The sequence below is a fragment of the Oncorhynchus masou genome, chromosome 24, assembly GCF_036934945.1.
Source record: "Oncorhynchus masou masou isolate Uvic2021 chromosome 24, UVic_Omas_1.1, whole genome shotgun sequence".
Taxonomy (NCBI): Eukaryota; Metazoa; Chordata; class Actinopteri; order Salmoniformes; family Salmonidae; genus Oncorhynchus; species Oncorhynchus masou.
This window is the reverse complement of record NC_088235.1, coordinates 29143741-29167145: the sequence shown is the minus strand read 5'-3', so window position 1 is coordinate 29167145 and position 23405 is coordinate 29143741. Positions and strand designations below refer to the sequence as shown.

General features: G+C 41.5%; 3 protein-coding genes across 5 annotated transcripts; all 3 read left to right on the top strand.

The window, feature by feature from the left end:
• The first annotated feature begins 674 nt into the window (after window positions 1-674).
• LOC135512010 (GTPase IMAP family member 4-like) lies at window positions 675-5329 on the top strand. The gene is made up of 7 exons (XM_064933583.1): window positions 675-1037; window positions 1411-1488; window positions 1729-1779; window positions 1921-1971; window positions 2166-2216; window positions 2321-2371; window positions 4237-5329. Exons 1-7 carry the CDS (start codon window positions 920-922, stop codon window positions 4980-4982), a joined length of 1146 nt encoding a protein of 381 aa, XP_064789655.1. The 5' UTR covers window positions 675-919; the 3' UTR covers window positions 4983-5329.
• A 232-nt stretch (window positions 5330-5561) lies between these two features.
• LOC135512009 (josephin-1-like) lies at window positions 5562-13683 on the top strand. The gene is given in 6 exon segments (XM_064933582.1): window positions 5562-5685; window positions 6155-6835; window positions 6837-6998; window positions 7205-7333; window positions 11318-11512; window positions 11816-13683. Coding segments are annotated over 5 exon segments (726 nt in total). The 5' UTR covers window positions 5562-5685; window positions 6155-6698; the 3' UTR covers window positions 11919-13683.
• Window positions 13684-13887: 204 nt separating this feature from the next.
• Window positions 13888-22335, top strand: LOC135512008 (chromobox protein homolog 7-like). 3 transcript variants are annotated; one of them, XM_064933579.1, is made up of 7 exons: window positions 13888-13939; window positions 14135-14248; window positions 15266-15309; window positions 15417-15482; window positions 15622-15688; window positions 15852-16188; window positions 18818-22335. In XM_064933579.1, exons 2-7 carry the CDS (start codon window positions 14180-14182, stop codon window positions 19015-19017), a joined length of 783 nt encoding a protein of 260 aa, XP_064789651.1. In that variant the 5' UTR covers window positions 13888-13939; window positions 14135-14179; the 3' UTR covers window positions 19018-22335. The 3 variants fall into 3 exon arrangements, with proteins under 3 accessions (XP_064789651.1, XP_064789653.1, XP_064789650.1); XM_064933581.1 differs by adding an exon at window positions 17184-17320 and having other exon boundaries at window positions 13896-14248; window positions 18818-18893; XM_064933578.1 differs by having other exon boundaries at window positions 13896-14248.
• Window positions 22336-23405: the final 1070 nt, after the last annotated feature.

The following is a 23405-nucleotide window of genomic DNA, read 5'->3' as shown; positions in this document are numbered from 1 at the left end:
TATACCATTTTTGAGGAACTTTTTGTGAGTGTGGAACATTACTAGGATTTTTTTTTCCAGCTCATGAAACATGGGACCAACAATTTACATGTTGCAGTTATATTTTAGTTCAGTGAGTGTAAGAACCATCATTTTGATGTAAACTTTGAGTCATGGGATGATATGTTGTGTGGTCCTCCCACTATGACTCGGGAAAGCATGCAGTTTATTAAGCTACAGATGAAATAAGTTATGATAAACTACAGATGGTGGTGAATGTGCATGGTGATGAGCTTGATGCCTCTTCCCAATAAATATCAAGGGTCTTATTCTGGTGACATGTTCGATGCTTGGCTGCCATTTGACAAATACATTATTATTCTTACTCTTATCCATTACATCAACATGTGTAGACTATAGCCTATACCCTCACTGTATCTGCAAATTGTTGGCTAGATTGCACATGCAAAGACCAGAGTACATTAAAATGTACGTGAAAAAGTAAATGTGTGCAATGTCATCACTGACTGATTTTTATCCACAAGTCAGTTTGGTGGGAAAAAGCGCATATATTTGTTAGAATATTTGCATTAAATTTGTCGACAATTGGAGGAAAACCTAACTTCTGAGGTCTCTTCTTGCCATAGTAGCTAAAATAATGGGCATTTTTCTGCATGACACTAAGCATGATGGGATGTTAATTGCTTAAGTAACTCATGAACCACACCTGTGTGGAAACACCTGCTTTTAATAATTTATATATCCTCATTTACTCAAGTGTTTCCTTTATTTTGGCAGTTACCTTTATTTCCCGTCCTACTTGTATGATTAGAAAAAAAGGAGTGTCTCAGTGCCACACATACTGCATTATATCGCTCATTCAGCTACAATAAAGAACACCTTTGTTCCGACGACTCCTCAAAGTACCACGTAACGAGAGATGGCTCTTTGGTTTTGGCCAGTAGCATACGGACCGGGCTTACCTGTTAATATGGACCAGTGCGACTGCAAACCGGACAGCGATTGTACCTCAACCTACTGTGGAGATGGTAGCACTGGTAAGAAGGATCTTCACATCCGATAAATTTAACTGTTATCCTATCCGTCCGAGTTGTAAAAGTAACAAGTATCATACCGACATTTGCTCCGTCTGTGTAACATGCCGACCGGAGTAAAAAACCAAAAAAAATCTGTTTCAATCTCTGTAGAGACCGTTGAGTCCGAAATGTAGGCTACATATTATAAATATACAATAACGTATTTAGACTAAAATCAATACAAAACACAAAAGTGTACCAAGCTGGTAAGCCCACAGTTTATAAAAGTAGAACAAAAAATACCCCGTTTCAAAATGTATTTGGGTTAAAGGTTAAACTCTTGACAAGTAAAGAACATTGATCAGTCTCATGCTTCTCTAATCTTTCCCTGCAGGTCTGTGGTTGGACTTCAACAGTGTTTTGACAGGAGCTCTCACTGTGGTGGGCTATCTCCTCTACAGATTCTCACAGGGTCAGGAGTCTTACACCACCTTACACCACAACAGTACTATTTCAGCAAATGCTTTTTTGACATACATAATGTTGTCTTATCTATAAGGAGATCCTCTATCCCATCTGGGGACTGACTGTATGGTTTTAACATCAGCTGGTGTTGTGCATCTGCTTGCTTTATAATCAATTTGTTATGGCACTGTAAATAGAATTTTGTTTGCTACTGAGTGAGTTCATTTATCTCCTTGGTCCGCTGCAGCCCTCCCAGCTCTGATAAGATGGCCCATCCATCTCTTCTGCACACTCACTGGTATGTCATCATGCCTGGAAGTTGAACCTTAAACCCTATTGCATTATTCCACCTGCATATCTTCATCTGAGCAACATATTAAATTAAATGTCTTCTTGATTAAATCCTATTTTAAACTAAATATTATTCCCTCTGTTTTAGGTGTGTCCTCACTGTGGGGTTGGGTGAGCCACCTGATGGGAACTCTTCGTAGTACGTACTGTCACAATTCTTCCCTTTCCCTTATCAAAACCCACACTCAGGAAAATATTCATTAACATGTTTACTAAACTCATCAGAATGTAAATGTGCAGTAGATGAATTGATTGCCATCACAGGTTTTAGGTAATTATAGAATAATGTATGATGTGGTGGTGAATGATTTGTTAATTTTGTTTTTGTGTCAGGCTTACAGTACTTACTGAAGTGGCTGTCACGTATTTGGAGGTTTATAGTTGGTAAGAGATTGCTAATACCCACCCACCTTATAAATGATCATGTCTTTGATTCATAACTCTAAAAGTGTTGATAATGTATTGATATGGTTTTGTTTGTCTATCAGCTTCATTCACAAAACTCAGCGGGTTCACTGTTATCATTCAAAACAACTCTGGTAAGGTTCTCCCACTCTTTTCTCCCTTCTCTAGTTAATTGCACGTTCTGTTCCTTTATACAGTACCAGTCAAAAGTTTGGACACCTACTCATTCAAATGTATTTTTTCTTTTTATTATTTTCTACATTGGTGTAGTAGTGAAGACATCAAACTATGAAATAACACATGGAATCATGTAGTAAACAAAAGTGTTAAACAAATCCAAATATATTTTAGATTCTTCAAAGTAGACACCCTTTGCCTTGACAGCTTTGCAAATACTTGGTGTTCTCTCAACCTGCTTCACCTGGAATGCTTTTCCAACAGCCTTGAAGGAGTTCCCACATATGCTGAGCACTTGTTGGCTGCTCTTCCTTGTCTCTGCGGTCCAACTCCTCCCAAACCATCTCAATTGGTTCAAGGACGGGTAATTGTGGAGGCAAAGTCATCTGATGCAGCACTCCATCACTCTCCTTGGTTACATAGCCCTTACACAGCCTGGATGTGTGTTGGGTTATTGTCCTGTTGAAAAACAAATGATAGTCCCACTAAGCGCAAACCAGATGGGATGGCGTATAGCTGCAGAATGCTGTGTCCGCCATGCTGGTTAAGTGTGCCTTGAATTCTAAATAAATCACTGACAGTGTCACCAGCAAAGCACCATCATACCACCTCCGTGCTTCACAGTGGGAACCACACATGCGGAGATCATCCGTTCACTTACTCTGCGTTTCACAAAGACATGGCAGTTGGAACCAAAAATCTAAAATATGGACTCATCAGACCAAAATACAGATTTCCACCAGTCTAATGTCCATTGCTCGTGTTTCTTGGCCCAAGCATGTCTCTTCTTATGGGTGTCCTTTAGTATTGGTTTCTTTGTAGCAAATAGACCATGAAGGCCTGATTCACGCAGTCTCCGCTGAACAGTTGATGTTGAGATATCGTCTGGTATTTGAACTCTGAAGCATTCATTTGGCCTGCAATCTGAGGCTGGTAACTGTAATGAAATGATCTTCTGCAGCAGAGGTAACTCTGGGTCTTCCTTTCCTGTGGTGGTCCTCATGAGAGCCATTTTCATCATAGCTCTTGATAGGTTTTTGCAAATGTTCAAAGTTCTTGAAATGTTCCATATTTACTGACCTTCATGGCATAAAGTAATGATGGACTATCATTTCTCTTTGCTTAGTTGAACTACTGTTCTTGCCATAATATGGACTTGGTCTTTTACCAAAGAGGGCTGTCTTCTGAATACCACCCCTACCTTGTCACAACACAACTGATTGGCGCAAACGCATTAAGAAGGAAAGAAATTTCACAAATTTGAACATTTCACACCTGTTAATTGAAATGTATTTCAGGTGACTACCTCATGAAGCTGGTTGAGAGAATGCCAAGAGTGTGCAAAGCTCTCAAGGCAAAGGGTGGCTACTATGAAGAATCTGAAATATTTTTAGATTTGTTTTACTTTTTTTGGTTACTACATTATTCCATATGTGTTATTTCATGGTTTTGATGTCTTCACTATTTATTTATTTTATAATGTAGAAAATAGTACAAATAAAGAACCCTTGACTGAGTAGGTGTCAACTTTTGACTGGTGCTGTATGTGTAATTTAGTTTCCCATACTGTTCCCCTCAGGTTCACTATCAAATGTGAAGCAATGTGTGGAATCTGTAAGCAAACTGAAAGAGGAAATTAGACATTTCTATTATGTTCCTTGCTGCGTCTGTATTCCTGCACAAAAAAACATCCTATCCAACTGTCCTTTAGTCTTGTGGGTTGTTTTCCTTAATAATAGAACAAGCACTTGATGAAATCATTACACAAAACCCTCTTCATTCATTAAATTAACTGTTCCACTCATGTCTATTTATTTTCCAGGGGCTTCTAGTGACAGTCCCCCAGGCACAGAGCCCTCTCCCAGCCCTATTTCCATAGAGCCTGGGCTGAGGCTCATCCTTACGGGGCCTCCCGGTGGAGGTCGGACCTCCCTTGCAGATGCCCTGGTTGGCTACAGCCTCCCTCAGGTTGGGGGGTCCCTGGCGGCTGTGATGGAGTGTACCAAGCGGAGGGTGGTGGTGGACAGGAGAGAGCTGATCATAGTTGACACCCCAGACCTCCTGGGTCCATCTCTGGGTGACAGTAAGAGAGCCTTGGAGACCCTCCGCAGCCTGCAGCTGGCCAGCCCAGGCCCACATGCCTTCCTGCTGGTGCTCCAGACCCCTGGCTCTGGAGATGGGGTGGACCAGGATGCTGCTAGTGCCACCAGGGCCCTCCTGGAGCTGGTCGGAGAGAGTGCCACAGGCCACATCCTCATTGTCCTCACCCATGCAGACTGTTTGGGTCCGGGCTCCACGCTAGCCCAGCTTCTGGAGGATGATGCTGGAGGCCTCAGAACTGCTCTGTATCTGTGTGGTCAGAGGGCTGAGCTTGTGGACAACAACCCAGACAAGCCAGTGGAGGAGAGGAGGGAGCTGGCGAGGGGGCTGCTAGAGAGGCTGGCAGAGATGAGGGCACTGAGGGGACACTACACCCACGAGCTGCAGAAAAGGGAGGACCAAGTCAGGGAGGAAGTGCTGATGGACATGGCCTCTGTGTTGGCACAGAAACTCGGACAGGAGTATTGAGAGTTGAAGAGTAATACTTCATTTTTGGTACAGGTGCATTTTGTTGACTCATTTTTGTCATTCTTGGATTCTGGGTTTGTTATTGTCTTTGGGGTATTGATCCTCATGATGTCACTGTCTCTGCATGTATTATTGTTAAGTATGTCAGACTTAGCATGGGCTTGTTGGGTAAATTTTTCAAAATCAATATCATGTTCTTACAGTACTGCTGTTATTGAACAGTATTTATTCCATGTCAATTTGCCTTCATGTACACTACTTGTTTTCTTGCACACACTCTTGTCTGTCTACTACATTCCTCCCATGGTTTCTTTTTTTTTTAAGTATTAAAGTTTCTTCCAAATAAGTGCAGTGACTCGGACTGTATTTCCTGCTAGTGTAACTGCAAGTCGAGCCCTTATAAACGTTCATTCAATTTGCGTATGTTTTTGCATAAAATGTTTGGTCTCAACCCATTTTTAGATAACTAAACCCTAGATTTAGTTTTTATTTAGTCTCGAGTGGAGGAACTACAGTTCGCAGATAGCCTGCGCCAGTCCTATGACAAGCAAACAAGCTATTGACGTTTTGCGCATGCTCATATACGGCGCGACAAGGAAAAGGTGCTAAAGACAAAGGACTAAACAACCCCAGGAAAAGAGGCGAAACAATTAATTTAACCAGGATTATGACAACCATACTACAGTATCGCATGAAGCGAAAGGTAAGTGGCAACAGATAAATATACTGAATATGTAGGGTTTCGCACCCATGTTTATGCTATCAAACAAATGGCACGTACAGCCAGCCATAGAAGGAACATCTAGTCTTTGCAGCTGCCTTCCCGTTCTTCTGGATTTTAGCAAGAGCGATGGATTTGAATATCAGGTAGATTTGACATATTTCGCTAATCCTGTAAATATCACTTGTTTTTCAGAATATTAAATAATACTAAGACACTCTTACGCCTGTTGTCTAGTTATATCAGTTTACTGTGATGCCACAAGCATGCCGCTCTTATCGAGTCAGCTGTTAGTATAAATGTTTACTCTGTGTCTTGTGTTCCTTCCTGTTAACCACTGCTGAAAAGACGCTTTAGAAAAACACATAGTTAACCCTAAACTGTTATTTCAGCATGGCATTGATTTAGGTGACAACCTCTAAACATGGATTTCTGCCTCTTCCTCCCTAAGCTGTTTTCTTAAGAAGTCGTCTATCTGTCTACATGTCACAGAGCCTCCTGTATCAGGCCCCTCATCTTTTCCACTGGAGCAAACTCTGTGGTGGAGCCGTGGTCCTCTGGGCTCTCTAGAAATGGAAAGAACTCCTAAGCTCTCATGACACTTGAGGTGTTCATAAAAAAGTTACGATGACACACATCAGAATGGAGGAAGTTGAAAAAAGAGACGCATACTCTTGCTAATTTTTCCGTAGATGATCCTTGTGGTTCATTCTAATTTTATACTGAAGCAACTGGAATATCAATGTCTACACACCCAACTTTTTGTTCACATTCAATTCGGGCCTCCTCACTCAACTTGAACACTGTTTGCCAGCAGTTTCTTTTATTTTCTTCCAATTGTCCCTTTTGAAACAGCAGGTGTAGTTGAAGTGACCTGGCCCCCCTCAGTGTCATCCAGTAGACCTACCTCCCCCTTCCCTTGTCACACGCTCGCCCCTACAGCAACTGAAAGGTTGCCATGCCGATGCTAGTCGTGTCAGCATAGCGACAGGGTGATGGGGAGTGCTCCATGTTCTGGGAAGGGGAGGGCAAGAGGGGGGCTGCAGGACCTGGGCTGTATGCCATGGAAGCTGAGCAAGCAGAAAGGGGTGGTGGTGCGAGGAGGGATGGGAAGAGGGGTGGGGGGAGAGGTCAGACCTGGGAGAGCATGCTCTCTACACCCCTCCGGCCACGCCTCCACTGCCCATCTACCACGAGAAGCAGCGGCGGGAGCTGTGTGCTCTGCACGCGCTCAATAACGTCTTCCAGGATGGGGCAGCTTTCAGCAGGGATACTCTCCAGGACATCTACCAGAGGTGGGTGGTTGAAGTTGTGTCCTCTAGGGGAGATATTTCTCTCCTCCATTCTCTATTTCTCAAATTCCTTTCCTCTTTCACCCCCTCTCTCTTTTTCTCCCCCCTTCTGCATCTCTTTCTACCTTCTGCATCTCTCTCTCTACCTTTCTCAACCTTTTTCTCTCTTGCTTCTTCTGTCCTCATCGCTCTCTTGTCCCTCTCCACAGACTCTCTCCCGGCACTCTGGTAACCCCCCACAAGAAGAGCATGCTTGGAAATGGGAACTATGACGTGAATGTCATTATGGCCGCTCTGCAGACCCGAGGATACGAGGCTGTCTGGTGGGATAAAAGAAGGTATACCTCTGTTCTCATCAAAGCTATATGGCCTTCTTCCCTATCTAGTCATTTAACATATTTATCCAAAACGATGTATGTGGCCCATGCAGAGGTTTTCAAATCCACAACAAGCACCATCCAACCCACTGAGCCATTGGAACCATAATGCTATGCTCATTTGTGTTCTCCATCTTGTTTACTCCTCTCCCTTTTTGGTGCGTGTGTTGTCTGCAACTATGTTAGTCGACTCAGCAGTGCTCAATTTAGTTCACTTCAATCACTGGCCGTACGCCAGCTATAGAGTGGAAAGAGGAAGACTTCCTTACATATCCTCTTCATTCTGAATCCCTGTCAGGCAAATGGCAGCTACTCATGATTACCCAAACAGCTACCGAAACCGATTGCGACATAAGTACAGTGCATTCATAGGGGAGAGTGGCGTAAGTTAAGTCCTTTTTTACATTTAGCATCACTACGTCAAGGCAAATGTTCTTTCTAACAAAGATATCTACATATATTTCAGGATGTTGTGTATCCCTGGAAATAATCAGAATTCATGTAAACATTACAGTTTTGAAAACATAGTTAGGGGTAAGTGGGTGATGGGGCTGGTAGGTCAAAGTTGATTTCATGGAATGGGGGTGTGGTATATTTTACAGGAGGTTGGTGGCACCTTAATTGGGGAGAACGGGCTCATGGTAATGACTGGAGCGGAATCAGTGGAATGGTATCAAACATGTTTTCCAGGTGTGTGATGCCATTCAATTTGTTCCGTTCCGGCCATTATTATGAGCCGTTCTCCCCTCCGCAGCCCCCTTTGATATATTCAATATATAATGTACAAAATATTAGGAACACCTGCTCTTTCCATGACAGACTGTCCAGGTGAAAACTTGATCCCTTACTGATGTCAGTTGTTAAATACACTTTCAAACATTGTAGATGAAGGGCAGGATTTGTAGATGATTTTTAAGCCTTGAGACAATTGAGACCTGGATTGTGTATGAGTGCCATTCATAGGGTCAATGAGCAAGACAAAAGTTTAAAATGCTCTTGAACAGGGTATGGTAGAAGGTGCCAGGTGCACTGGTTTGAGTGTGTCAAGAACTGCAACGCTGTTGGGTTTTCACACTCAACAGTTTCCCATGTGTATCAAGAATGGTCCACCACCCAAAGGACATCCAGCCAACTTGACAATGCTGTGGGAAGCATTGGAGCCAAAATAGGCCAGCATCCCTGTGGAATGCTTTCGACACCTTGTAGAGTCCATGCCCTGACAAATTGAGGCTGTTCTTAGGGCAAAAGGGAGGGGTGCAACTCAATATTAGGAAGGTGTTCCTAATGTTTTGTACACTGTGTATATCTTGAATGTATTCCTACATTCAGATATAGATCTCTCCGTTCAATATGACTTACCCTACCATTTCTTGACCAGTTGTCTGGGACAGGGATGTTGTTCCATTTCTTGACCAGTTGTCTGGGACAGGGATGTTGTTCCATTTCTTGACCAGTTGTCTGGGACAGGGATGTTGTTTAAACGTGCCAATTTGTAGGAAAGTTCTCTACATTAGAGGCTACTAAGCCCATGAAACTGGTCCGCAAAATTCCAGGTTGTGTTTATCAAGCTCAGATTCCATGTCATCAGATAAGACCTTGTGCCTCCGCTGTTTTCTTTTTTGTCAATGTACCTCTCCAGTGTCATTCAGTCAACTTGTTTCATCCCTTGCTGCTGCTTCAATGGACTTCTTCCCTTCTCTCACTTCCTTGGCTACTTCTTTCAAGAACCTTAAGAGGGGCTAGACCCCTGCTTGTTTTCCGTTTGTAAACACAGGCATGATGATCTTGAGTTCATAAGCATGACACAATGCAAAAATACTGTACTACTATGCGTATTATGTATAGAACTGACTAAATGTAATCATCATTTGTATGGGGTATGGTGGCCAATTACTAAATTTATCCCAAGGCAAACATTTTGGCTATATTAGCCCACACAGCTACAAGGTTGCATGTTCATGCAATGTTAAGGACCTCATAATGTTGCTTATAGAGACCCCAACTGATGTATAGAACAATCATAGAAGTACAGTGCCTTGCGAAAGTATTCGGCCCCCTTGAACTTTGCAACCTTTTGCCACATTTCAGGCTTGAAACATAAAGATATAAAACTGTATTTTTTTGTGAAGAATCAACAACAAGTGGGACACAATCATGAAGTGGAACGACATTTATTCGATATTTCAAACTTTTTTAACAAATCAAAAACTGAAAAATTGGGCGTGCAAAATTATTCAGCCCCCTTAAGTTAATACTTTGTAGCGCCACCTTTTGCTGTGATTACAGCTGTAAGTCGCTTGGGGTATGTCTCTATCAGTTTTGCACATCGAGAGACTGAAATTTTTTCCCATTCCTCCTTGCAAAACAGCTCGAGCTCAGTGAGGTTGGATGGAGAGCATTTGTGAACAGCAATTTTCAGTTCTTTCCACAGATTCTCGATTGGATTCGGGTCTGGACTTTGACTTGGCCATTCTAACACCTGGATATGTTTATTTTTGAACCATTCCATTGTAGATTTTGCTTTATGTTTTGGATCATTGTCTTGTTGGAAGACAAATCTCCGTCCCAGTCTCAGGTCTTTTGCAGACTCCATCACGTTTTCTTCCAGAATGGTCCTGTATTTGGTGTGTCTCCCAGGTGGCTTGTGGCAAACTTTAAACAACACTTTTTATGGATATCTTTAAGAAATGGCTTGCTTCTTGCCACTCTTCCATAAAGGCCAGATTTGTGCAATATACGACTGATTGTTGTCCTATGGACAGAGTCTGCCACCTCAGCTGTAGATCTCTGCAGTTCATCCAGAGTGATCATGGGCCTCTTGGCTGCATCTCTGATCAGTCTTCTCCTTGTATGAGCTGAAAGTTTAGAGGGACGGCCAGGTCTTGGTAGATTTGCAGTGGTCTGATACTCCTTCCATTTCAATATTATCGCTTGCACAGTGCTCCTTGGGATGTTTAAAGCTTGGGAAATCTTTTTGTATCCAAATCCGGCTTTAAACTTCTTCACAACAGTATCTCGGACCTGCCTGGTGTGTTCCTTGTTCTTCATGATGCTCTCTGCGCTTTTAACGGACCATCACAGTGCAGGTGCATTTATACGGAGACTTGATTACACACAGGTGGATTGTATTTATCATCATTAGTCATTTAGGTCAACATTGGATCATTCAGAGATCCTCACTGAACTTCTGGAGAGAGTTTGCTGCACTGAAAGTAACGGGGCTGAATAATTTTGCACGCCCAATTTTTCAGTTTTTGATTTGTTAAAAAGTTTGAAATATCCAATAAATGTCGTTCCACTTCATGATTGTGTCCCACTTGTTGTTGATTCTTCACAAAAAAATACAGTTTTATATCTTTATGTTTGAAGCCTGAAATGTGGCAAAAGGTCGCAAAGTTCAAGGGGGCAGAATACTTTCGCAAGGCACTGTATCTACTTTGGTTTAAATACAAGCATCAAAGTCATTAGAATTTGTGAAAATCTTTTCTTCGGACATAACTTGCTTATCAGTTTTCCCATGTGGTTTATTCCTTCACAGATGCCATGAAATTATGACCTCTTAAATAAATATTTGGTCACATGATCAAGTTTGTGTATAGATATCTAGAAACAAGGGGTGGCTTAACTTACCCTACAGACATCATAATGGATTTACAACATTACAGTAGCTACTGAAAATCCACTCATGGAAGTCTGTGATTGCGTAACCTTTATTTAATTAGGCAAGTCGGTTAAGAACAAATTCTTATTTACAATGACGGCCAAACCCGGACGACGCTGGGCCAATTGTGCGCCACCCTATGGGACTCCCAATCATGGCCAAATGTGATTCAGCCTGGATTCGAACCAGGGACTGTAGTGACGACTCTTGCACTGAGATGCAGTGCCTTAGACTGCTGCGCCACTCGGGAGCTCGTGATTGACTTGTGTATTGTGTTCCTGCAGGGATGTGGGCAGTATTGCGCTATCCAACGTAACGGGCTTCATCTTGAACGTCCCGTCCAATCTGCGCTGGGGTCCGCTGCGCCTGCCACTCAAACGCCAGCACTGGATAGGGGTGCGGGAGGTGGGTGGAGTCTATTACAACCTCGACTCCAAACTACGTAGCCCACATACCATCGGAAACCCTGATGAGCTCAGGTAGTGTGTGTGTGTGTGTGTGTGTGTGTGTGTGTGTTATCCTGTACAGTCAGAAGATTGAGTCCATCATTATTTGTGTTGTTCGTTTTACATACATTGTGGAGCAGCCAAGAGAGAATGTAATTTGTATTGTCTCCACTAGGTGTTGCCACATAGTAATACAAAGTCAGTCTCATTCCCAAATAATAATCACTTCCACGGCCGCCATCCACAATGATGATTGATCCTCTGTCTAACTTCGAATAAATAACAAGCTGACATCTTTATTTTCCTTCTGTTCTTTCGATTCCCTCCACACAACAGGAAGTTCCTGCGTTACCAGCTGAGAGGGAAAAATGGTGAGCTCCTATTGGTGGTGTCTGAGGAGGTGGAGGTCCACCAAACATGGAGGTCAGATGGCTGTTGATTGAATGTGCCCGGCAACCTTTTCTCTACCGGATTAGACTTTTCCCAGTTGTTGCTCAGGATAACATGGTCCAATCAGGAGACAGATTGAAGAGCAGGTGGGGTTGTGTTCAGCCAATCACACAGATGCACACCGACCAGACATACTTTTTTTTCTCACACACCCATTGCTGGACTCTGGCTGATGAGACCTGAAGCGATGAAGGAAACAGATGAATACAGGGAGGTAATGAAGAAATCACACTACACAACGTTATGTTTGTTGTTTGGGATTCTGTGTTTTTATATATAGTGATGACTATTTTTTTTTTTTGTACGTTTCCAGTTTCCAAGTGTGAGAGGCATGTGACTGTGTGTAATACTACCCATCTCACTCTTAATTGCTCTCTCTCTGTGTCCTCGCTCTCTCTCTCTCTCTGTCTCTGTCTCTCTCTGTCTCTGTCTGTCTCTGTCCCTCTCTCTCTCTCTCTCTCTGTCTCTCTCTCTCTCTCCTATCTGTCATTCTCTGCTCTACTGTGACAGTGTACATCTCTTCTTTACCTGTCTGTCTTCCTCTGATCATGTCACTGCTCACAATTCTATTTTTTTCACCCGGACAACATTAAATCCTGCCAAAAAAATTAATAAAGTTTGTGCAAACACAGAGCTAATGATGACAGCAACCAATGGAATTCCAAGCACTCCATGGTGTGTCTATTGTGTACATAGACTGTAATATAGTTGGTGAGAAGCACGTTTTCTCAATAGCACAGGAGGACCTGTGTATGTAGCTGTTTTATCCTCTGTTGCTTCTGAGACCATCCCTGTCTGTTAGTAGGAAACTCTGCTAGTTCATGTCTTCAAATTAGAAATCCTCTTGGCTGAAGCCATGTTAGGCACAGATATTGACACATGGCTATATAAATAAAGGTTCAATTAAAATGTATTAATGAATTAATTGACAAATGGCTGTATATTGTATCATGGTAGAGCCAGGATTTGTTCTTGACCATGCGGCATGACCAGGAAAAGCCACACACCTGTTTTTTTTGGCTAATCAGGGCCCAGAGTTTTTTTTCTGGTTCGATCATGTGGTCAAGAAAAACTCATGACCTGCAAAAATCCACCAGCCAAATATACAGAGTTGTGGAATTGGTACAAATGCTAATTAAGGTTTCCAGTTATTCGCTGGAAATGCACTGATGTTAGATTTGGATCTATCTGAAGATACTTTGGCTGTAATGTCCACAAAAAGTAAAGTAAAGTGGAGTCAGGGGGAAAAGGTTGACAGTTGAGGGAGTAATGGAAAGAGAAAGTATGTCGGCTAGATGTGTAGAAGAAAAAGGGAAAGTTTGAGAGTCCAAGACCTGTTAGTTTAGAAATGGAGAATTTTTGACAGCTGTTTGAGATCTTTATCATCGTCACAACAACATATTGTGAATTATTTAAGACTTGATAAGTCCTTAACTTGTTTACAGAGGACGCAGACATTATTGTCTACCAAAAGAGGGGTTGTTAAATTTTGCACCTGGTGGGCTCAATCCTAAAAGCTTTCCTATTCATCTGAGCATCCGATCACATGATTCATTCAACTGATAGTTTAATCATTTGCAACAGTCACACATCATGAGACAAAACAATTAGGTTGCTGGTCTGGGGATGCCCCTCGGGGACTTCAGGTTGGGCAACCACCCACCTCCCTTCTGTTAAAGGGTCCTGGTTATGTTACTGTTTTCTGTTTGTTTTTTCCACAAAAATAAAATGCTTGTAATGGCACTTTATATGTACACCTGAGGATGTGGCTTAATTTCTTGAGTGCAATTGTTGGAATTTGGATGGAAAATGGAGCGCATTTATAATAAACCCTACTTTGCCTGCTTTGTTTTCCTGCTACTGCTTGTTCAGTGCCATTTGCGTGCGCGGACCCATGTTACGGGCGTTTCGCTCGAGGGTTGTTTTGACACTGTGGAACGAAGAGCGCGCGTTTGGAAGTACGGGAACGCGCCAAACAATGCAGATGTGTCGCAGATTTGAGAAGTCACTGTACGTACGGAGAGATCGAGTGGAATGGAGAAATTAATCTGGAACTAAATCGAAAACAAATCTCACTTTCTAGAGGGAGGGTTGGGGGAGGATAATAACGTTTTTAAACACGACTTCTAGATATTTGTCATAGCCTATACAGTTACTTTGTAGCGACAGAGCTGAACTAACAGCGGTTATTCTCATCTCTACTAGATCAGTTTATTTCAAAGAGTAAGCAGAACGTTCTATATTGGACCAATGGAGCTGTCAGCGATTGGTGAACAAGTGTTTGCTGTGGAATCAATAATCAAGAAAAGATTTAGAAAGGTAAGGCGTTCATATTGGAAATAAACGCATGTACCATAATTGGATAATGACAATTTTACGCACTTTGGAGAATATCCATTATAGGGTACCCTATATTTAGTAGGGAACACAGATGGCTACATTGAAAAGCACTTTACCAGTGGTCTATTTATATCCAGTATCCATTGACATAAACGTTTAAGGGGGCGTGAGAGTGGGGAGTATCTCTTTAAATTTAACATAACGTGGAGCGTGTTGCAGTCGCTTTACACTCCGGGTGCCAGTGGTCTATCCTAACGGAAGCATCATATCGGAACCTAAACATTGCATTCAGTCTTGTGCGTTGGCAGAAGAATAGCCCACGGGTTATTCAATTATTGCACATTTGTGAAGAGCTACGCAGTTTCGCTTGAGGAAATGGCAGATACAGGTTTGTGGGTTATTAGGGCGCAAACCGCGGCCGCCTCGTTTGACAAGCATCATGCATGATACGAAGTCCTTGTAAGTGTTGGTCTTGCATTGCATTAAAAGTGTATTCGATTCCGTCGATGAGTCATTGTCAGTGCAGGCGCTCATCAACCGTTAAAATAGCCAGTCCCCGTAACATAGGGAAAAACATTGCATTCTGTCAAATATTGTTGTGCATGTCTTTAATCCCTGTCCAGTTCACATATTAATTTTATCATGTTCTGAGCGTGTGCGTATGTAGGGGGGAGTCTCGTGACGTTCCCAATTCTCTCAAGTCACCAGTGTGCTCGTGCGATGACGTCATATTATTTAGCAACTATCAAAGTCAAGAAGCTATATAGGGTAACGTCATATAGCAACGTCATGGAATCTGACTTCCCGGAAATGACATGATTACATCTTATAGATGAGAAGACATACATTTCCTTGATTTTCAAAAGTTATTATAGGCTATTTATCTATGTGCTTAGAGTAGACTGTGAGCATAGCAACATTACCATTAACATCCTCCTACACACACTCTCCTCTTTCTCCCTGATTGATGTTTGTCTCCAACGTTCTGTGTCACAGGGGAATGTGGAATATCTATTGAAGTGGAAGGGATGGCCCCCCAAGTGAGTATCATCTCTATGATGTCATCATCATATCCAGTAATCCAGGACCATGAGTCATGCAGAGTATTATTGGATGGATGAGTAACCACGACGATGTCTTTGGACAGATACAGTACATGGGAACCAGAGGAGCACATCTTGGACCAGCGTCTGGTGCAGGCCTATGAGGAAAAGTAAGTCCATGAGACACTGTAGAGGCCTTACCTAGCCAACGAATATCTTAGCACTGTAGTAGTAGTAGTATTAATACACCGTACTGTAGTAATAGTAAACTATGCCTGTTTGTACTGACTGACCTTACCATTCCACCAGAGACCAAAAGGACAGAGCTCTAGGGTACCGGAAGAGAGGACCCAAAGCTAAAAGGCTTCTACTACAGGTGGGATGGGTTAATGTTAAATGTATCTTCTCCTGTGTCTGTTTAGACAGAGTAATACTAGTTGGCATTCTAACTAAAGGGGTAAGGATGTTGGAGAAACACTTCTACCAATTAAGACATCTTTATTATTCCCCTCTCATCTTTATTATTCCCCTCTCTGTAGAACACTATTTACACCATGGATCTCCGTAGTGCCCACAAGGCCCCAGAGAAGCCTCCAGCTCGCCTACGTCTCTCCCTGACTCGCTCACTGGACTCTGAGGCAGATGATCCGACCTACGGGGCCTGTAGACGGAGCCTGCACCCCCACCTGGACCACCACAAAAACAAACCCAGAAGGTCACAGTTCGTGCACCTGGCCTCTACCCCTGGTCCCCCTACCCCCACACAGGACCCCACACACGAGGATTGGGGAAGGAGGGAAGAGGAAGATGAGGAGGAGGAAGCTCGACAGGATGAGTCAGAGCGAGAGACAGAGATGTCCAGCGGCATTCTGAATGGTAAGTGTGTTAGTCGGTCACAGGAAGTTTCTATTCTGCCTAATCACCAAATTGACCTAATTCTAGACTGACACTGCTGTGTGTGTGTGTGTGTGTGTGTGTGTGTGTGTGTGTGTGTGTGTGTGTGTGTGTGTGTGTGTGTGTGTGTGTGTGTGTGTGTGTGTGTGTGTGTGTGTGTGTGTGTGTGTGTGTGTGTGTGTGTGTGTGTGTGTGTGTGTGTCAACCTGTTAGTACGTATAGTACAGGATGCCCGCTGGGCAGACAACCAGGGACATATGCTCCCCGATCCCATCCAAACTGGCCACTGGCACAGCAAACAGACACAAGTAATGGCAAGAGAGAGGGTTGACAATAGGGTTTAATGTATGGCGCAGAACAGTACATGTCAATCTTCCTGGTAGAACACAGATGGCCTATGCATAGCCTACAGGCAATGTACTCATCATGCAAGCAATGCACAGTGCTCTTATCAACCTTTATCAGTGAGTTCATGATATCAGGAACGAAAGACAAATGAGATACACAATCTAGGTCACCGTAGAAGCGTAACTTAATAATAAGTTTGTTCTTGAATTGCGGTTTCATTATTTGCATCTCCTGGCTTTGCAACCATGGAAAACACTTTAAAATTACAAATAGTTACAAATCATACATGTTTTTTTTTATAATGAACTAAAACATAACGGATGATGTTTATATTGCAAAACCTTACCTTAATGCATTGTATAAAGTACCAAGAGCAAGCAAATTGGTTTGTCCCTGTAGTGACGAGTAGAGTTGTAGTGATAACTTTTGGGCAGTAAAAACACCTATATGCATAAATATTAATATAATAACCATCATATTGTGACGGCCCTGAATTTTTCTGAACCGTCTCAGTGCTTCTCCTTCCAATAGGGCGCTTTCCCTTTAATTCCCAATTAAATAGCCAGCATCAGCTGCGCAAAAGTGGGGTTCTGAAGCTTCTCTATTCCGTGTGTTTTGTGGCCTAATAGACTTTACCCAGGATCGGATCCACTCTTTGCGTCCGTGGACTACACCTCTCTGTTCTTTGTGGCCTTTCTCAGCTGGAGATCTGTTGGTGGATTGGATTGTCTGACTGACCGACTGACTACAACCTTTTTTGTATACGGTATTTCATTTGTTTTGATGTGAGGTATACTGTGATGATTTATGTAGTTAGTTGTAGTTGAGGACTTAGTAAGAGTTGATACGCTTTAAAGTTGTGTGGTAAAATAATTGTTATATTGATTGTATGATTAATACTGGGTTTACGCTACACTGAATGAACGGACAAACATTGCGTGACTAAGGTCACGGGAGTTCCCTGAACTCCTTTACCGGGCTGGACTCTTTTTAGGCCCGAGGTACAGGACATTTTTAGAAGAACCAGAACTCATTGTGATATTATTATATGTATGTGTAATCATTGATGTTGCTAATACAACCCACGCAAAAGAATATAGTTGTTTTTTGAAGTTCTTTCCAATGTTTTAAGGGTTTATGAAAAGTTTATTTCCATCCTGACTTTTACATATTTCCTTTGTATTGGTGTAGACTTGACGGACCAGATGGGACTCATTCCCTCCCAAACCAAAAGGAGAAACCAATGTTTTCTCTGGTAGCCACAACCTACCTGGCACCCCTATAAATAATAACCTCAAGTCAAAACCGTTACAATATGGAAGTAAATGTGGAGTCACGAGATGATATGGTGTGTGGCCCTCTCACGAGGACTCGGGAAACCATCCAGGCTACAGATGAAATAAATGCTAATGAACTTCACAGGGTGGTGAAAGTGCGAGGTTATGAGCTTGATGCTCCTGTCTAATAAATGTTAAGGGTCTTATTCTGGTGACATGATGATCGATGCTTGACTGACGTTTGACAAATACAAATATTCTCGCTGTTGTCCATAATAATCTCATCATGTAGACTAGCCAACCTGCACAGCCTACCTGCACTGTAGCCTACCTGCACTGAGGTGTTGGCTAGAGCGCGTGTCAAGACCAGAGTAGGCACATTTGCTATTTAAAACAACAGTTTTTCATAAAACTATGGGTAGAGTTGAAAATGCGATGTAAACACATTGAACTTTAGTTTTTTATTCGGGTACATGAAAACCTAAACAAAAAGTACATTTTGTATGCACTACGTCATCGCGCACTGATTTCTATCCTCAACAAGTCCATTTGTGGAAACATACCACTGGTGGGAAAATTTTTATATTTTCCTTACACCGATTCTAGAATATTCTCATGCAATTCTGTCACCAATTGAATGGATACCTAGCTACTGTGAGCAAAATCATTCAAAATATAACTTTAGTCAATTATGTTTAAATGGTTAATGACCTTAGATTTGTCCATCTGTGGTCTCCAATCCAAAAATTCTCAGTTAACACCAATGACAAATTTGTTACTACTCCTACTGGAGGCACAGTGTTATTTAACCTTTATCATAATGATAAAAACTGTTCAAAGTCATGAAGCTGACATATCAGTTGATTGATTTGGAATGGGAAGATGTACACATACATTCAATACATGTGATAGACTCGATGAAATCCCAGCAAACTTACCCTCTCCTGTTCTCTCTCCTTCTTTCCTCCACTCTCCCCTCCCATTAGGGCAGAGTAGGGCAGAGGACTGGAGTTCCGTGATTGGCTCAGAGGAAGTGACCGTGTCAGAGAGGTCGGACGTTTGGAACCCAGTGATTGGCCCAGGGGAGGTGACCGTGACTGACGTCACCATAAACTCTCTCACAGTGACTTTTAGAGAGGCCCTGGCAGCCAAAGGCTTCTTCAGAGGCTGGGGCTTAGAGTTCTAGAGGTTCTTGAGTTTTATCGTCACACTGTCGGGAATGCGGGAACTCTTTCTCCTCATACGTTTACCATTCTTCCCTTTCTAGCCTTGTGAGTGACCTCTGTCCACACTAACTTCCTCTTCTGTTCAATAGGCAGAATGTAGTGTACAGTATACACCGACTACATTGAGATGGGCATACACTCCTACATCGAGCCGGCTATACACAGTATACTGTATATCATAGCCTTCTATACAAGAAAGGGTTTTGTGCACTGCATATGGACTGTTATTATTAGATGTGGCTTAGAGTCTTGTAATGATTTAGAAATCCTCTACAAAATGACTTAATCAGCCTGCATACTTTTCTCCTCTCCTCTCTATGGTAGTGATAATCAAGACATGTGGGATCCCACTAACACCCTGTGCAACACATGCAGTGTACACTGCCCTTAAAAGTGGAACCAAAACCTTTTTTATTTTTATTTTTTACAAAAAACTGACTTGGGAACAGTCTGTTCTGAATTGCACTGTATTTACCATCTTTGTGGAATCTACCATTGGTCAGTGGCTGTTTATCCCACTCCAAGCCGAGGCTGATGGTGTCTTGTGAGTATGACTCGGTAAAATGATCTCCCTCTGCGATCACAATGCAGCAAGGGATTATGGGACTGCCTGAAGTTACTCTTTCTGGAGATATTTTGGGGCTTGTAAGCGTGCGTCTGCACGCGCACTCACAACAAAGCAACACTGACTGCCCCCTCTTTTTGGATGTTTATTCAGCTATCCTTTGAGCTTGAAGTAAGAGGAAACAGACTGAAGGGTATTGTGTCTTTTTAGTCCTTATTTTTTCTATATATCGATCTGACTGAATGTAATTCAATGTATTTATTATTTGAAGGAGAGAACTTGTGTATTAGTAAATACTGAACAGATTTTTTTGGTAACACTTTACTTGACACCCAGCGTCATAACACATTGACATGTTCATAACCATGTCATAACAGTTGGCAACTTGTCATAACATACATTGTGTTATTTTATGGCTGGTTATGACACCTACACTACCGGTCAAAAGTTTTAGAACACCTACTCATTCAAGGTTTTTTTTTATTTTTTATTCTACATTGTAGGATAATAGTGAAGACATCAAACCTATGAAATAACACATGGAATCATGTAGTAACCAAAAAAAGTGTTAATATATTTTATATTTGAGATTCTTCAAAAAGTCACCCTTTTGCCTTGATGACAGCTTTGCACACTCTTGGCATTCTCTCAACCAGCTTCACATGGAATTCTTTTCCAACAGTCTTGAAGGAGTTCACACATGCTGAGCACTTGTTGGCTGCTTTTCCTTTACTCTACGGTCTGACTCATCCCAAACCATCTCAATTTGGTTGAGGTCGGATGATTGTGGAGGGCAGGTCATCTGATGCAGCACTCAATCACTCTCCTACTTGGTCTGATAGCCCTTACACAGCCTGGAGGTGTGTTGGGTCATTGTCCTGTTGAAGCCCAAACCAGATGGGATGGTGAATTGCTGCAGAATGCTGTGGTAGCCATGCTGGTTAAGTGTGCATTGAATTCTAAATAAATCAGACATTGTCACCAGCAAAGCAACTCCTCCTCCATGCTTTACGGTGGGAAATAAACATGCAGAGATCATCCGTTCACGCACACCGGGACTCACAAAGACACAGAGGTTGGGACCAAATATCTCCAATTTGGACTCCAGACCAAAGGACAAATTTCTATCGGTCTAATGTTCATTGCTCGTGTTTCTTGGCCCAAGCAAGTCTCTTCTTATTATTGGTGCCCTTTACTAGTGGTTTCTTTGTAGCAATTCAACCATGAAGGCCTGATTCACAGTCTCCTCTGAACAGTTGATGTTGAGATGTGTCCATTACTTGAACTCTGTAAAGCATTTATTTGGGATGCAATTTCTGAGGCTGGTAACTCAAATGAACTTATCCTCTGTAGAAGAGGTAACTCTGGGTCTTCCATTCCTGTGGCGGTCCTCATGAGAGCCAGTTTCATCATAGCGCTTGGTTTTTGTGACTGCACTTGAAAATGTCAAAGTTCTTGAAATTTTCCATATTGACTTGACCTTCATGTCTTAAAGTAATGATTAACTGTAATTTCTCTTTGCTTATTTGAGCTGTTCTTGCCATAATATGGACTTGTTTTTTTACCGAATAGGATTGTTTTCTGTATACCCCCCTACCTTGTCACAAACAACTGATTGGCTCAAACTCATGAAGAAATTCCACTTTTAACAAGGTAACCCTGTTAATTGAAATGCATTTCACTGGACTACCTCATGAAACTGGTTGAGAGAGTGCCAAGCTGTCATCAAAGCAAAGGGTGGCTATTTGAAGGATCTCAAATATAACATATTTTGATTTGTTCAACACCTTTTTGGTTACTACATGATTCTGTGTGTTATTTCATAGTTTGTCTTAACTACTATTTTACAATGTAGAAAATAGTAAAAATGAAGAAAAACCCTTGAGTTAGGTGTTCTAAAACCTTTGACCGGTAGTGTACATAAGTGTCAAAACCCACAAAACCTACCACACAAGGCAAAACATTCCATTACACCATGGCCTGCCTGTCAAGTGTATATATATTTTTTTACATTTACCATATTCAATGCCCATTGTAATTGTGCACACATTGATGTCAGACATGCACCTACCCCAATGTGCTGTTGCTGATAAGGATAAATGCAGGAGCAGGTCAAGACACCCTCTTTTTGACTGATGACTGACATAACAGCATGTACGTGAGGGGCTTATATAATTAGGATTGTCATAATGCTTCTTGATGGTGTCGAAGTGTATTTTCTTAGTCCAAGTAAAACGACACAGGATGGTCATAATACTTCATGACATTGTCAGAGTATTTTCTACAAGTTATTTAAAATATGACAAAATGTATTACAACAAGGGATAAACTTTCAAGAGAAAGGAAACTTGTTGGCAGGGGAAAAAAATGATTACAATAAAATGTTGGTTTTGACTTATGTGGGTCTCATAACCAGCCATAAAATAACACAATATGTCACAACAGGTGTAAATATGGGTCATTAGTGTTACATGGTTATGACACTGGGTGTCAAGTGTTACCTATTTTTCTTTGGATTAAACTATGTGCTAATGCGGTAGCCATGACAAGACTCGTTTGATATTGCCAAATGTGGTTAGTTGCTTAAATATTCACTGCTGAGCAAAGACATTTTGCACTTTATGGTTTGTCTAATCAAAAACCATTGTCTATAACTTGTCAATGTCTGAGATTATTTATATTGTACTAAAAATAAATGGATGTTGAGCTTTAATTGTTCGTTTGTGACGGATTTCTTAATTTATCGGCGGTCAAGTGTGCGAGATAATGAAGTAAATGTGTTGTCCGTGCAACCAATGTACGATTGGCTGAATCATGTTACTGTAGCTTGTGTAAAAACATTACAGGTATTTTTCCAATGGTACAAACATACTTTATTGTACAATTAAATTATTTGCAAAAAAAAAAAAAAATACAAATCAGTCCACCAAAATAACTTAAATTTGAAACTAAAGAAAAATGGAGCAACAGTTATTTTCTGCTTCTTTTTAGCACAAGCACCAAAATATGTAGAGAAAAGTGGTCAAAGATTCCATTTGAACACTAAACAAATATTAAATAGTCTTATTTCCAGTCTCTTTAGGAAGAAACACAAACTAAACAAAAGTTCAGTTGCCATGGTTTCTACAGTGATTCAGTATGTATACATTTATATGCATGTACATCTCTTCAAAATGGCATGATATACTCAAGCCCGCAGTATCAATGACCGCAGTGTCATTTTGCATCACATCTTTAATACAAAAAAAGTTTAATCTAATCCTGTAGCTTCAAGTTTTATATATATATATATAAAAGAAATTAAATAATATATCTATATATAAAAGACTCTTTTTATATAAAATAAGTCTCAAGATATTGCCACTTTTTTCCCCCTCCCCCCAAATCCCAACCTATAGAGAAAAATAAGTGAACTTGTGAAATCTTTAATGACCAATTCATTGTCTGACCACACTAATAAGCCTTCTCCCCGGTATTGTGTTGCGCATGTGAATGTGTTGGTGATCACAGCAAACAAGATGTGATTTGTTTAGAATAACCCTTTTGTCAAAAAATATAAAGGCGCATTGGTGCTCATATGACCTACACCCCATACTGTACCTTACAGAAACCTCAATACTTTCAATTTGGGAGGAGCCCGAGTTGCAAGGAAATCAAATCAAAAGGAGAAAATCTATAATTGAGTCTCTCTGCTCATCCTAGGTTAAAGTCTGTACACCAACTTTATGCTGTTCATTTTATTACAAAAACAGCATTTCATTAAAGTCCAGTTCTTTGTACAGT